The 15,314-nt window shown below is 37.5% G+C and overlaps 3 protein-coding genes across 4 annotated transcripts in view; all 3 read right to left on the reverse strand.

Annotated features, from left to right (window-relative positions):
* Positions 1-442: 442 nt before the first annotated feature.
* On the reverse strand, positions 443-5,916 carry dtwd2 (DTW domain containing 2). Its single transcript, XM_037752270.1, has 6 exons — positions 5,640-5,916; positions 4,662-4,752; positions 3,643-3,737; positions 3,356-3,554; positions 2,208-2,336; positions 443-1,262 (listed from the first exon to the last, which is right to left on the reverse strand). Exons 1-6 carry the CDS (start codon positions 5,816-5,818, stop codon positions 1,083-1,085), a joined length of 873 nt encoding a protein of 290 aa, XP_037608198.1. The 5' UTR covers positions 5,819-5,916; the 3' UTR covers positions 443-1,082.
* A 2,263-nt stretch (positions 5,917-8,179) lies between these two features.
* On the reverse strand, positions 8,180-12,416 carry si:ch1073-398f15.1 (cardiomyopathy-associated protein 5). The gene is made up of 2 exons (XM_037752269.1): positions 11,923-12,416; positions 8,180-10,387 (listed from the first exon to the last, which is right to left on the reverse strand). Exons 1-2 carry the CDS (start codon positions 12,045-12,047, stop codon positions 8,293-8,295), a joined length of 2,220 nt encoding a protein of 739 aa, XP_037608197.1. The 5' UTR covers positions 12,048-12,416; the 3' UTR covers positions 8,180-8,292.
* A 2,786-nt stretch (positions 12,417-15,202) lies between these two features.
* The window catches only part of lhfpl2a (LHFPL tetraspan subfamily member 2a), a 44,793-nt gene continuing 44,681 nt past the window's right edge, over positions 15,203-15,314 (reverse strand). For both annotated transcript variants that reach the window (XM_037753356.1, XM_037753358.1), the window contains one exon: positions 15,203-15,314. This exon is cut by the window's right edge and continues 561 nt beyond it. The gene's annotated coding sequence lies outside the window, so the exon portion shown is untranslated.

The following is a 15,314-nucleotide window of genomic DNA, read 5'->3' on the forward strand; positions in this document are numbered from 1 at the left end:
ATACATCATAATGTATAAGTTGATTGATTTTTTTCTTTGATTTTCTATTAATATCTATCTATTAATAATCCGAATATGCAAAGTAACTAGTTACTAAAGCTGTCAAATTAATGTAGTAAAAAGTACAATAATTGCTTTCAAATGGAGTGGAGTAAAAGTAGAAAGTAACATAAAATGTAAATACTCAAGTAGAGAATAAGTACCTCATAACTGTTCTTAAGTACAGTACTTGAGTAAATATACTTAGTTACAGTATATTCCACCACTGCTTCTAGCAACAGAAATGTAAATATTGGGAAGTCTGACAGCGACACCTGGTGGACTAAAACAGGAGATGCACACTGAAGAGTTTCTGTGTGCTAACTGTCCACTCACATCGCTCGTTATCAGATCTCTACACCTCTACACTTGATACTTTGAGACCTAAAATAAGATAAGAAAATAACATTTATCCATGTACATTTTATTGTATAATCTTATTATAGAGGACCTTGTGCAGCCAGGTTTACTTTAATTCATTCTGTGTAATATCTAATAAAACAATCCTTGTAAAGTATTTGAAAAACATTACAGCCTTATTGTACCTTATTGGAAAGTGCTCACATACAGTACAAAACAATTCTCACTTTTTTCCTGCAGTACTGTGTGTATCTGGTAGTTTCATGGAACATCACGTTTGAGAGGTATTTTTTTATTTTGTAACACATCTGATTTTGCTAAAAACATCAGCCCTTCCAGATGTTGTAAAGTCAATCCCAACAGAAGCACCACAGTGTTTATAAAACGCATGAGGAACAATGTAAATTGTTTTTGAAACAATGAAACCTGATTTATTGTCACACCATGACATTTAAACTACAATTTTAATTTGTCATTAATTTATCTAAAATTAATGACAAATACATATATTACATTTACCAGAAACAATCTAGAAAAACAAAACAAAAAAACAAACTCAAAGAAGTCCAGTGGTTTGTGTGCCCTGATGCTGCTTCATGCTGCCCTGATGATGCAGTCCTGAGCAGCGGATAAGACCGCCGTGTTTACAGAGATGAGTCGAGCTTCTCTGCTGAGTCGCGTCCTCATCTGGGGCAGATGTTGTGGTCAGTGACGAGTTTCTCCATCCTCTTGATCTTGCGTTTGTTCTTCGGCATGGGTTTGTCGTACATGCCGTTCTTCAGTAGATGCTCCTTGCTGTGATGAATCTGAGCGCCGTGCTGCAGCTGGAAGGAGCACAGCGCCTTCAGGGGCCTCAGCAGCACCTGGACAAACACATAGAAAAAAATACAAGACATTTATTTATTTTTTCTACCTCTGTTTGGTCCAGCAGACTTCTCAGAGAAACATCTACAGTATATACTGTATGTATTTTGGTAATATAACTTTCGTGACTTCACACTTCTCGTCTATGGAGTCATAGGAGTAACATAAAAAAGAATAAATCTGTTAAAGAATAAGAAAATAAATGTGGAAATATAAAAAGGAATAAGTTAAAGAATAAATACATGTGGAAATATAAATACAAATAAAATATAAAGAATAATTATGAGCATTTTCATTTCACATTTATTTGTTAATTTTTTTCTGTATATATTTATTTTAAAAAATATTTATTTATTTATTTTTGCAGTCAAATTACCCTATTTTGTCTGTATTTATTATTATTATTATATAATATCAATTATTTTTTTTTGCAGTTAAATTATTGTATTTTATTCTGTATATTTTGTATTATTATAGATTTTTATATAATGTCATTTATTTATTTTTATCCCTTTACTTTTCCCTATTGCTTTTGCTATTCATTGAAGGGCAAGACTTTGGGCGGGCCTTCCTGTCCAAGCTGAATAGCCAATTCCTGCACACATATAATCTATTTAAAATGAAATTATGATTAAAAAAAATAAAAATAGAATAAATATATACATACACACACAGAAACAAATGACCAAATAAATGAAAATGCTTATAATTATTCTTTTATAATTTATTATTTGTCTTTATATTCCCACATTTATTTTCTTGTTCCTACAGATTAATTCTTTTTTATGGCACTCCTATGACTCCATACTCGTCTGTTTGTAATTTTAAAGATCCTATAATTAACAATTAATCAAATAAAAAAAATATCAGTTTAATGTTCAATTCTGTTCATCAAAAAGTAGAGAAGATGGACACTCTCCTACAATAATCCTAATTATTTTCACCTCTTGGATATCGTCGTTCTGCTCCAGGATGGACAAGGCGACAGCAGCACACTCCAGCGTGGACAGACAGATGTTGGAGGGTTGTGTGCGGATCACATACTGACTGGAGAGAGTCCTGTTGAGCTGCACCTGGTAAACCAAAAGCACAGGTCATCAGTACTGTACGTGTGGCATTCTCTCTCTGTTGACATATAACAGGCGATGGCTTTTATGGATTAAAGTTAGAATCCTTACAACTCTCCTGAAATTAAACCCTGTATTTGATTAATCATTTCATGTATTTACATTCAGTAATTACCCCACTACATAGTAGTGTTCATTGTTAGTGTCGACCATTACTGGGCTGGATTCAAATTGCCTTGACACGTACAAAGGATTCAGGGAATCATTAATCCAGCTTTACTGTTTTAAAGTCTATCTAATCGACATCAGCCTCAGTGTCAAGCCGTATTAAAGGGACAGTTTGGGTGTTTCTCAGTGGGGTTTCTATGACGTACTTCTCCATAGTCTGTGTATTACCTCCAGTAGATGGAGTTTAGAGAAACAGAAAGGAGTACCAGCACGGGAGCAAAGCAACATACTGCTGTGGACCGAGGCAGCAACAAAACGGATTTTAGACACCTAAAAATATCTACATGAGCTTAAGTGTACGCTATATTTAGAATATTTTCACCACTCCCCGACGGGGAACTGAAGCTGTTATCTATGCTCTTGCCAAAGCCACCAGACTCCATTGAAAAAATCTGTAATTTTACCTCAAAGAACATGGAAGAGGTAAAAATGACTGTTTTTGTCAAAGGAGAGTGGTGGCTTTGAAGAGAGCATAGATAACGGCTTCAGTTCCCCGTCAGAAAGGGTTGTCTTTGTCCCAAAGTTGAACAGTTTTCAACTCTCTGCGACCTGAAAAAACGGCAAATGTGCAGCGCTCAGAACAGAGTAGACGCTCAGCGCCTCGTCATCCTGCTTGTTTTCACCATAGCGTAAATACGTGGCGCTCCCATTGCAAAGCACTAAAAAAATAAGCAGGAAAAAATGCTGGGACACGGCCCCTTAGTGACACAATGGAAGGAAAAGCTTTGTTAACTCTTTTTGACAACATAACCACCTAACCTCCTCCTCTTTTAATGTGACAACACAGTTACACTCACCTGTTTGGGCAGGTGGAACAGGCTGTTTTTGAGGAACATGTTTTTGGCCTGGCTCCAGGTGCCGTCTATGATGATCACATTATGTTTCACTGTGCCGACTTCCTGGTATTGCACCAGCTCCTCCAGGTTCTGGGATTTGGGACCCGGGTACAGGATCAGCGTCCTGCTGTCCTGACACACCGCTGCCAGGTCCGGGTGCCTGAGAGGAGACAGAAACTCAATATATTAAGATATATCAGTGACAATGGTGTGGTGAAATCAGTGCGCTAACGAAAAATACAGCTTACTTCTCCTCGTTGAATCTCCGTCCCACTATGACGTTGCATTTTCCTTGTGGCAAACAAGCAGCAAGTAGTGGCACCGTTCGAAGTACTCTGCTCTCCTGAAAGTACACGAGAGGTTAGAATAGATGATCATAACCATGAGCCTTTCATAAAGATGACAACCAAAAAACAAACAAAAAAAACCTTGATGTGAAGGCAGTTTATTTAACTACATTCATATCAACCTCACAAATAACACATCGTATTAAAATTGTTTTTTATGCCTTTCAAAAATCTAACAATAGAATACAAAATTAAGACTAAATGTCTTACATTTAACTGAGATTGAAATAAGGCTGTATTTACATCACTGACCACAAAAAATAAAATAAATAAAATACAGACTTTTAAGACTGAAATATTGTTTAAGTCACTGGGTCCTTTTCATTGTGATAACGTGTCTCCTCGTTTCCTTTCCTCGCCTCCTCTCCTCGCATTTTAGTCCCTCCCACCTGACATGTGAGCGGAGGATGCGAGGAGAGAGGAAACAAGGAAAAATTATATTAAATTGAATTAAATTTATATCTATATCTATATATATTGTATATCAAAAAATGGCAAAAGCAAATTAAATAAATAAATAAATAATATAAAAATAAATAATAAAAAATACAGAAAAAATAGAGCAATTTTAATTAATATTTTTTAACAATATATGAATAAAACATAATTAAATTAACAAATAAATGTGAAATGGAAATATTTATAAATATTTTATTTAATATAATATAAATATAAATTTTAGATTATTTGTCTTTATATTTCCACATGTATTTATTCTTTTGTTTATTTCTCTTTGTACTTCAACTTTTTTTAAATGTACTCTTTTATTTATTCCTCTTTATATTTCCACATTTATTTTCTTATTCTTTTACAGATTTATTCGTTTTTATGGCACTCCTATGACTCCATAAAATCTGATGTACATCAATACAGTCTCTAGATTTGAACATGTATGTGATATTGGTCATGTAATGACTCACCTCTGCAGGATGCTGCACTACGTAGAGACATGTGGAGACGTCCAGAGGTTGAGGTGGGAGGAAAGGACAGAGACACACCTTCTGAGGACGACTACATGGGAGAAAAAAGGACAGAGACACACCTTCTGAGGACGACTACATGGGACGAAAGATGAAGACGTGAAGCTGTGATTGACTATTACTGTCTGATTCAGCTGCTTCTGTCTGGAGCTTCTTCTGTAAAGACTTTAATCTGATCCCTCATTAAAAACATAACAGATACTGGAGGAGGAGGAGGAGGAGGAGAAGAAGGAGGAAGAGGAGGAGGAGGAGAAGAAGGGGAGAAGGAAGAGAAGGAGGAGAAGGAGGAGGAGGAGAAGGAGGAGGAGAAGAAGAGGGGGAAGGAGGAGGAGGAGAACGACAAGGAGGAGGAAGATGAGAAGGAAGAGGAAGAGGAGGAGGAGGAGAAAGAGGAGAAGAAGGAGAAAGAGAAGGAGAAAGAGGAGAAAGAGAAAGAGGAGAAAGAAGAGAAGGAGAAAGAGGAGAAGGAGGAGAAGGAGAAAGAGAAAGATGAGAAAGGGGAGAAGGAGAAAGAGGAGAAGGAGGAGAAGGAGAAAGAGAAAGATGAGAAAGGGGAGAAGGAGAAGGAGAAAGAGAAAGAGAAAGAGTTGAAAGAAAAGAGGAGGAGGAGGAAGATGAGAAGGAAGAGGAAGAGGAGGAGGAGGAGGAGAAAGAGGAGAAGGAGAAAGAGAAGGAGGAGAAGGAGAAAGAGGAGGAGAAAGAGAAAGAGGAGAAAGAAGAGAAGGAGAAAGACGAGAAGGAGGAGAAGGAGAAAGAGGAGGAGAAGGAGAAAGAGGAGAAAGAGAAAGAGGAGAAGGAGAAAGAGGAGAAGAAGGGGAGGATGGAGAGGAGGAGGTGTTCCTCTCTGTCTGTCTGTCTGGTGTCTAACCACTCTAACTCTTTAGCCAGCTAGCTTTAGCTTTAGCCTCATCAGCTCACCGGCACCGTAAGCAGGTCGGTCTTCTGTCTCCGGGCTCCACCGGGAGAGCAGCCAGATCACCGAACGCGTCCACTAGTCCGTCATATCCATATCCGTCCTCTGTGGACGAGCTGTCCCCGTTCTCTGGTCCGGTGTCTTCACAAGAGACTGACGAGCAAAGACCGGGGACATTGTCCATCTCGGTGTAGCAACAAGCTAACAGCTAACAGCTAACTCACCTCAACTACTATACTACTCTGCTTCTCTGTGTTTATGGGCGGCTGGTTAACCAGCTGAGAGGAGCATTACCGCCACCTGCTGGACTGGAGTGGTGCTGTAGATTGTGCAGAAACAAAAAAAAATAAATAATAATAATATTAATAATAATAATAAAAATAATAATAATAAATTAATTTTTAAAAAAAATAAAAAATAAAAATAATAATATTAATAATAATTAATAAAAATAATAATAATTAATTAATTTAAAAATAATAATAATAATAAATAATAATAATAATAATAATAACAAATAATAATAATAATAAAAAAAATAATAATACAAAAAATTATCAACTCCTCAACTACTACTACTCTGCTTCTCCTTTGGTGTTTATTGGCGGTTGGCAAACCATCTTAGAGGTGCAAAAAAGAATAATAACAATAGCAAAAAAGAATTAAAAAAAAGAATAATAAAAAAAATAAAAAAGAATAATAATGATAATAAAAAAAGAATAATAAAAAAGTAATAATAATAAAAATAATAATAATAATAATAAAACAATTAATAATACAAATTAATAATAAAAAACAAAAATAATAAAAAAAGTAATAAAAATAATAATAACAATAACAAAAAAATAACAAATAATAATAATAATAATAAAAAATAATAATAAAAAAGTAATACAAAAAAATAATAATAACAATAACAAAAAAGTAATAAAAAAAACAATAATACAAAATAAAATAATAAATAATAATAAAAAAGTAATAAAAATAATAATAATAATAAATAATAATAATAAAAAATTATTATAATAATAATAATAACAATAAAAAATAATAATAATAATAATACAAAGTAATAATACAAAATAATATTAATAATAATAATAAATAGTAATAATAATAATAATAATAATAATAATAATAATACAAAATAAGACACTTTTTTTATTTTTTTATTTTGACTAAAATGGCTCTTTTGATAGTAAAGGTTGCTGAGCCCTGGCCTAGAAGCAACAAAATCTGCAAATAATGCTTGACATAAACCAGCTTTAATGACCACATGTGTTGGGTAAATACGGCACTGTACAGTCTAAAAACAGCTCCTTTTGACTGGCTAAAAAACATCTTTACAAAGACATAAACATCAGTGTTATTCCTGATATTTGGTGCAGATAATGTAGGAGCAGATGCACATTAATTTAGCATTAATATCAGTTTGGAAAATATAAGAACTACATAAGGTAAATACATGTTTGCACATTTCACACATGTTTTTTTTAACTGTTTACAAGAGGGTACACAGACTCCTGGCTGAGACGAGGTATCAGGTTAACAGCCAGAGAGGCGTATTTATAGCTGAAGATCCGTACTGAAGTCACACCGACACCTACTCATGCATTCTCACAGTTTTTTTATTCACACTCGTGACATAAACCATTCAAACACGCTATGATTCATGCACTACTGCAACCCGTTTACACTGCAGAGACAGGGAAAATATCCTCCTCTGGATATCTGATCAATGTGATAGAAACTGTTAGATATGACTTACAAAACTGACTACAGATTATAAAAACTATTTGGCACTCTCTATTTACCTCAGTTGTCTCTAATTCTACTGTGATTTTAAAGGGATAGTTTGGGTGTTATGAAGTAGGGTTTTATGAGGTACTTCTCCATAGTCACTGTCAATATCATTTTAAGTGTACGCTATATTTGGAGTATTTTTGTCGGTTTACCTTGCCGTCAGACAGCCTTTCCATTGGCTTTTGGATTATTGCAGAAAAAAAACTCTGTGGCAAACAAACGTTTGATACTTACACGTTTTGTTCAGCAAAATAATCTCCACAAATGCAATCATCAGAAGTAAAAAGCTAACGTTAGGATATAAACAAACTACACGACGGTCACATGAGGGTGAGTATAAACACAACGAGGCTGTAAAGGCGTACGAGTCGGAGTGATGACATTTAGTAGTCTCATTTAAGACACATTAAGGCTTCAAAATTCACAAGTGGGGTATTTATTGATGTTTTTTTATGTCGTAGAACAAAACATTAGACCTTATTTCAGGCACCTAACTAAAAACACATTCAAAAAACCCATTGACTTCCACACGAGGGAACCTGAAGTGCTAAAACTGCTAACTCATTTCATGGTTTTAGGCAAGACCTGTTGTAAGAGGTTGGGTCATGCTTCATGAACGCGTCATATCTTTGGGGTACAACACATGCATGTGTTGCTAACTGATCAAGGCAGCGGTAGATCAGCAACCCCCGTGTTCTGCGAGGTAAAATTACATTCTGGTGGCTACTGTAGGTAATACACTGACTATGGATAAGTACCTCTTACAACCTCACTTCAAAACACCCGAACTATCCCTTTAAGACCTTGAATAAGGACACATCAGCAAGGCAACTTGACGATAAACATGTAGCTCAGTTAAAGTATGACACACTGTCCTTTGTCTTTAGCTGGTTCAGCTTGTTTCTCTGGAGAAACCTCTGATTTAGCCGATCCTTCTGGTTCAGTTTGTCTTGTTTCTTCTACTGTTTTAGTGTCTTTCTCTTCAGCTGCAGCGACACTTTCAGTTTGTGGGGACTCCACTGCAGCCAGGGCGTCTTCCAACAGAGCAACATTCGTTCCCTCGCCATCTCCATCTCCCTCGTCAGCGGTCTCCGCCGGTGATGCCGTCTCCTTCTCCTCCACCCTCTGCTCCTTCCCACCAGCCACTTCTTCTTCTTCTTCTTCCTGCATGACATCAACTGGAGTCAGAGGTGTCAGATCCAGACGTTCTTTAGGAGAGGACGCCGCCTTTCTCCTGGGAGGGGCGACCGGCTTTTGCATTTCTGAATCTTGTCTCCTCATTTCTGTATCTTTGTCGTCCAGAGCTTCAGGATGATCATCTTCACTCCCCCAGTCGGGTTCCTCGGAGACAAACTCAAAGCTCGAGATGCTCAGCGGATCCACTGGGACTTTTTGTATCTTAATGGAGACTTTTTTCGTTGTCTTATCTTTTAATTGGGTTTCGTCTTCCTCTTTGAGCGATTGAACGAAAGGCTCCACATTACAGGGAGAAGCGTTGTCGCCGGTCCTGAAGAAGTCTGTGATTTCCTCTTCTGAATTCAGCATCTCGTCTTTTTCTGTCTTTGAAATCAAATCGCCAAACTCATACAAATCTTGCGTCAACACCCGAGGACCTTCCTGTGGGCGTTCTCCTTTATCAGACGGCTCCACGTCCGTCGCAGGCGTCTCATCTATGAGGACAAATTTCTCTAGATATCCCCTGGCCTCCCGATCCGAATGCCGGCTGTGGAAGGACTTCTCAGATGTCAGACTTTCTGCGTCTTCTTCTATTTTCCGACAACCGGTCGCTTCCTCGTAGAGGTCGGTGTAATGGAACGCCATCGCTTTGGGCTCCTCCAGCAGGATTTGGTCGATAATTTTGCGAGGTCCTTCTGGCAGGAAGATGGGAGTCAGGATGTCCTCTTGGCTTCCAAACAAAGTGGAACCGCTGGGTTTTGAGGGGAGTCTAGCGCGAGCTACGTGTCCCTCCTCTTTGTCTAACGGTTTCATGATGTCCGTACTGCCGTAGAAGACTTCGTCCAGAAGCTCGCTGGTGATTTCCAATAAACTGATTGTGTCTGAGTTGTCCACAGGTGTTGTCGTGGTGTCTTTAGACTGGACAGGCTCCTCTTGGATCTCGGGGACGATCTCAAACTCTTCCTCCGTCTGTCCCTGCGCGACCACAGCGGGACTTCCTGGAGCTTGGGCGTCAATCAGTGCGAACGTTTCGAAGTAGTCCATGTTACCAGCAGCTCCTCGTCCTGTAGGTCTGGCCACCGGAGCGCCCGGTGGATCCATCACGCTTACACCGACTGAAGACGAGAACGTGACCTGCTCGCTTCTCGCTGTATCCGATCCCGTGAGCTCGCTATCATTTGTCTCCTCGCTGGCTTTAGGGACGAGGCTGTCCTCCAGATACGAGAGGTTGTCCACCATCTCTCTGCTCTCCTCTTCGTCCACAGTCGCAAATTTTGGAGGAACGACGATGTTGCTGATCTCAGAGCCCTCGGACACTAAGCTGAACTGCTGCTGCTCTTTATCCACCAGAGGATCGTGCTCTTCCTCTTCCTCCCCGTCCTCGGTTTTCACATTCGGCTGTGAGACTTCCACCAACTCCGGCCTTCCCGAGACGTTCTCCGAACTCTCTACCAGGACTTCTCGCTGCCTGTCTGCTTTACTCTTCTGGTTCGTCCTCTCCTTAGTCTTCTTCCGCCTTGAAATCAGCTCCTCGTCCATGACGAAGATGATCTTCCCCGCTGGAACCGACCCCGGCGTCGCAGGCCGCGCTGCAACCGGAGAGCTGAGATCCACGCCGGCGTCAGATGCCCACGGCGTGGAGCAGCGGCTGGGCGTCGTCTCCCACGCGATGCCGCTGTCCTCGCCTTGCACGGTCACCATGGAGAAGGAGGAGTCCATCATCAGGCACTGCATCTTGGGTCGCACGTTGTCGTCGTGGACGGCCTCGCGTAAGCTGAAGGCAGAGAACCAAGATGCCGCGGGATAAACAAACAAAATCTAACGAATGTTTGACAGAAGGAATTTTAGTTTTTTTTCATGTGATCTGAAATTTAAGGTCACTCTGGTAAAAGATGAGTAGCATCAGATAACAGCTACAAATGAGCTTTTCAGTTAACTGGATTAGAAAATAGCTTAGAGAAATAAATAAATTATATAATAAAAAATAAATATTAAATATTAAAATAAATATTAAATATTAAAATAAATACAAATATAAAAATAATTATTTAATTATTTAAATAAAAATAATAATTTAATTAATTAAAAAAAAAAAAAATTAAAAAAAAATATTTCGACAATCTTGTGATGATTATCATGCAAATTTATAATGTAGCAGTTTGTTTTCCTTGCAAATCACAATATATATGTAATATTTGACTGGTATTTAGCTGACTTTATCTATGTACCGTTCTTTTATAGTTTCTTATGTTACCTACTGTGTGGAGGTTTGAGGAAATACATAGAAAACAATCACAAATCCAGTGTTTATGCAAAAGAAGAGCCGATTATCACGAACCAAAATATTATTTATAATCTCACACTCTCTCAATTTTAGAGATTTGGTGGATTTTAAGAACTAAGTTTACTAAAAAAAAGATTAGAACAAATGCAAAACAAAATCTGGAATTAATTTGTGGAATAGTTTTGAAAATTAAATAAAAAGGTGTAATACATTTAATAGATTTAAAAAAATATTTAAAAAATAAGATGATTATAAAACTGAGGTGTGAACACAAGTTTGCATATGAATTTTTGTTTGGGATTTTTTGAGTATATGAAATATAGTATATACATATATATATATATATACATATATATATATATGTATATATACATATACTATATGAAGCCATAATGCTGATTTTATACATGAAATAAGGCAGGTTATTTAAAGAGGACTTATTATGCTCATTTTCATGTTCATTCTTGTATTTTAGGTTACTACTAGAACATGTTTACATGCTTTAATGTTCCAAAAAACGACTTATTTTTCTCATACCGGCTGTGCTGCAGCACCTCTTTTCACCCTCTGTCTGAAACACTGTTACTTGGTGACATCACCACGTTACGGAAGAAAAGGCGGGACTTAAAGCGAGGCGTTTCAGACAGTTCAGAAGCAGTGTTTCTCCCTTTCTCGTGGACTTTGTAACTTTGCAGACCTTTTACATGCACAAAAACACTATATAACACACTAAAGGAGCAGAATAGATCCTCTTTAATGGTCAAGTAGGCTTATATTCAGATAACTGCCTCTTCTATGTCTCCGGCACCTCATCAAATAATTAACAGGTCTGTATTTAGTCGGTGCAACGGTTCAACAAGCCCACGGTTCAGTTTGTACGTCATTGAGCGGTTAGTTTTTCTACGGTGGGAATGAATCCAATTTATTTCTGATAAAATAAACTGTTGGGATTTGTTGAAAATGAAACTATAAAGCACAGATAGAAGTAATAAATCAAAGAATATTAAGAATAACTGATCTGTAACCTGTTTCTGAGGTTCTCCACTTCATCACTGGCCTCCAGGTTTTGTCCTGTAACGTCTTCAGGGGTCAACGCCGTCATCTCCGCGTCCACATCCGCCCGTCCTGCCTCCTCTGTCAGAGCATCCATTGTTGTAAATATCCTGATGAATGAATCTGCTTCTGGTCTCTCTCAACACGACTCCTCAGTGCTGCTCTGTTGATCCCAATCTGAGCAGAGCGACCTCCATCTGAGTCTCTTCACGCTCAGCGTAATCTGGAAATAGAAAGCTGCTCCTCCAGAGTTTCATCTGAAGCATTTACAACATGCAGCAGGTTTAATGTGTCATCTGTTCACACTGGATGAACTCTAACATTTGGCATAAACAATAAAAAGGTTAATCTGGGTTGATTAGTTGCAGCCGGTGATGAATTTGAACTGTGAGAAATGTTTCTGCTTTATTTCTCCTGCCAGGTCTAAATATGTTTTGCTGATATCTGATGTCATGAGTCACACAGATGTCATATTAAGATTTGACTTTGAACTAGAGAGGAAAACAAAATGGATAAATAGCACCCCTTTTCCCACTAATAACACATATCTTATCTTCAAAAAATCAGCATTTTGTATTTTAAAATCTGCTTTTCTTGCTGCACTTCTCTGTAAATGTCAGCCGTGCACCTGTTTGTGTCCGTCTGACAGCGTGACGGAGAAACTACATAACAGACTGGAGGAGTTGGGGAGGGTTTGTTTCTGGGTAAGAGTCGTCCTCATGTCTGGAACACCTTCTGTAAATCATAAACCTGCCCACTAGATGTGACTAATGTAGGCTACAAATGTTCTGATATTAAACATGCACTTTATTCTACCAGTGTTTTTAGCTCATTTACTACAAATCACATTTAGTGAACAGTAAACAATCTTTCATTTACATTAGAGTTAAACACTAAAGTGAGTTCCTGTGTGAAGGATTCAGTCACCAGGAGTCGTATTCATGACGCTTCCTCGTATAAAAAGAGTAAAAGAGTAACAGTTACAGTTCAGACTAGATCCTGGTGAAGATACAAGTTATTCACAAAGCAGCTCAGCCCTTAAGAGAGCTGCTCAGGTGAAAAACTGTTCGGAGTACAGACGAGTTTCTTAAGCAGAGGAGAAAATGTTGGAAAGACAAAGAGGAGGAGAAATATTCTCCAAACACTGAACAGTGAGTTAATGAAATAAAATTAATTTTAAATAAATAAATTAAAATAAATTAAATACTAAAATTACCAGCATGTTAAATAAATAAATCTAACAACTATCAGTATGCGAACAAGCTGCTGCACAAGTCGGCCTGTGTTTTTAAATATTTTGTAGACTACTTTTAAAGTATCACTTGCAATTTATTCAACATAAAATAAAATAATATTCATAATTACACCATGTCTTAATAGAGACTCAATTCTATGTATACATTTCTAGTACCTAAGTGTCCTCTTTTTTCTTTATAAAATGGATTTTAATTAGAGTTTTTATTTTTATTTTATGCTTTGATACATTGATTTATTCTAAAGATTTTTTTAATCTTTTATCTGTTTCTATTTCTTGGCTGTGTTGAACTTCTTAATTTGTAATTGTACTGTGTACATTCAGTTTTTTATGTCTGTGAAGCACTTTGTAAACTTGTTTTTGATATATGCTATATAACTAATATTTATTATTATTATTATTATTATTATTATTATTTGTCCTATCAGTCTCACTGTCCATTCTATGCACATTATCCCTAAGAGTGCATTTTTATTTTTATTTTTTTTGGATCAACCAACCAGTTTCTGTCCCTTAAAGTCGCTCTGAGAAGTTTCCTAAATCTCTCCTAAAGCAACATGTCCCTGCTATAAATGTTCAGACTCAGTTCGGAACTCTGAGAGGATTTAATTCTCAAAATGTTTGTGACCCAGACTTAGTAGAGATTGTTTTCATTATCAATTAATCCGCCGACTATTTTCCTGATTAATTGATCGATTTATAAAATATCTTAACATAATATTATTATTATAAAATAATACTAGAAAAAATGTCCATAGTTTCTCAGAGTTAATTCTTATCAAAGTGATAACAGAGTGAAGCATCTGTCTGCCTGTATCAACAACTGTCCACCAGATGGAGCTCAACAGCAGCATATAATGTGTCTCAGTCTCTGATGATCACTGTATATAACATTTAACTGTATGACATTATAGTAAACTGAATATTATTGGGTTTTAGATTGTTGTTTGGATAAAACAAAGACATTTGATGATGGGCTCTAATATAATGTGACAGGTGTAATTTTTCCCACAGTTTTCTCATCTTTTATAGACTGAATGAGATTAATCTGTAACAAAAAATAATCATAAACTGCAGCCTTAATGTGTATTATGAGGAAAAAATAGAATATTTGTAAACAGGAACAGGAACAGAGACTTTATACATCTTTTTTGGTATGTTTTAAGACATTAAGAGTGTGAGGGTTGCTTAAAAGTGCTAATACCACACTGTGAAAACCAGTAACTATAGCTGTCAAATAAATGTAGTGGAGTTAAAAAGTACAATATTTCGCTCTGAAATGTGTCGGAGAAGACGTAGCATGAAATGGAAATACTACAGTAAAGTACAAGTATCTCAAAATTGTACTTCAGTACAGTACTTGAGTACATTATCTGGATATGAAGCACAGACTCAGAGACACACATGCAGAGTTGAGTTCTGCATCGGTGGAAAAACTGATCACCCGCTGGCTGGAAAACGTCCCCACCCCCCCACCTCGAGGGCCAAACCCAGGTCTCAGCACCACGCTGGCTGCTCCACTTGCTGCATCTCTTCCCTCCTCTTCGTCCTCCTCCTCCTCCTCCACCTCCTCCACTGAATAAAAACCGAAGCCGTGTTTTTTCTCCCTTCTCTTTATTCGTTTGGCAGAAACAAAGTGGAACAGATAGGACGCTATCTATCTATCTCTGACTCGACAGACTCCCTGAAACCAGACGCTACTAACGACAGCAATACTTCATCATTCGTGTCCTCCTCTTCATCATTGGTGTCCACGTCCTCGTGCACAGATTACAGGACGTCTGCTGCTGAACGAGGACCAGACCCTCCTCTCAGCTCAGACTACGATCAAGCTCACTTCTTCATTTCAGGAGTTTTTTGCAGAATAAAAAGGACAAACATCGGCGTCTGCAGACTCGTGAATCGTTCAGATACCGGTTACATTCTGCCACTGTGAGCTGTGAGTAGTTTATTCGGACTGAGTAGTGGTTCCCTTGTTGAGTTAACAGATCCAGGGGTTGCTGGTTCGCAGTCTGGTGACAGGAAACACCAGTGTTTTAATAAGGCAAGAGTGACATCATCATCATCATCATCATCATCATCATCATCATCATCATCAGCCTGGATCAA

Source organism: Sebastes umbrosus, chromosome 19 (assembly GCF_015220745.1).
Source record: "Sebastes umbrosus isolate fSebUmb1 chromosome 19, fSebUmb1.pri, whole genome shotgun sequence".
Taxonomy (NCBI): Eukaryota; Metazoa; Chordata; class Actinopteri; order Perciformes; family Sebastidae; genus Sebastes; species Sebastes umbrosus.

Coding starts and splice junctions, on each gene's coding strand:
- dtwd2 (XM_037752270.1), bottom strand. CDS start 5,818: ATGGACAATGTCCCCGGTCTTTGCTCGTCAGTCTCTTGTGAAGACACC. Junction 4,753..5,639: donor CCGACCTGCTTACGGTGCCG/GTGAGCTGATGA, acceptor TCTCCCATGTAG/TCGTCCTCAGAAGGTGTGTC. Junction 2,337..3,355: donor TGTTCCACCTGCCCAAACAG/GTGAGTGTAACT, acceptor TTGGTTTACCAG/GTGCAGCTCAACAGGACTCT.
- si:ch1073-398f15.1 (XM_037752269.1), bottom strand. CDS start 12,047: ATGGATGCTCTGACAGAGGAGGCAGGACGGGCGGATGTGGACGCGGAG. Junction 10,388..11,922: donor GTGGAGAACCTCAGAAACAG/GTTACAGATCAG, acceptor CTCTGCCTTCAG/CTTACGCGAGGCCGTCCACG.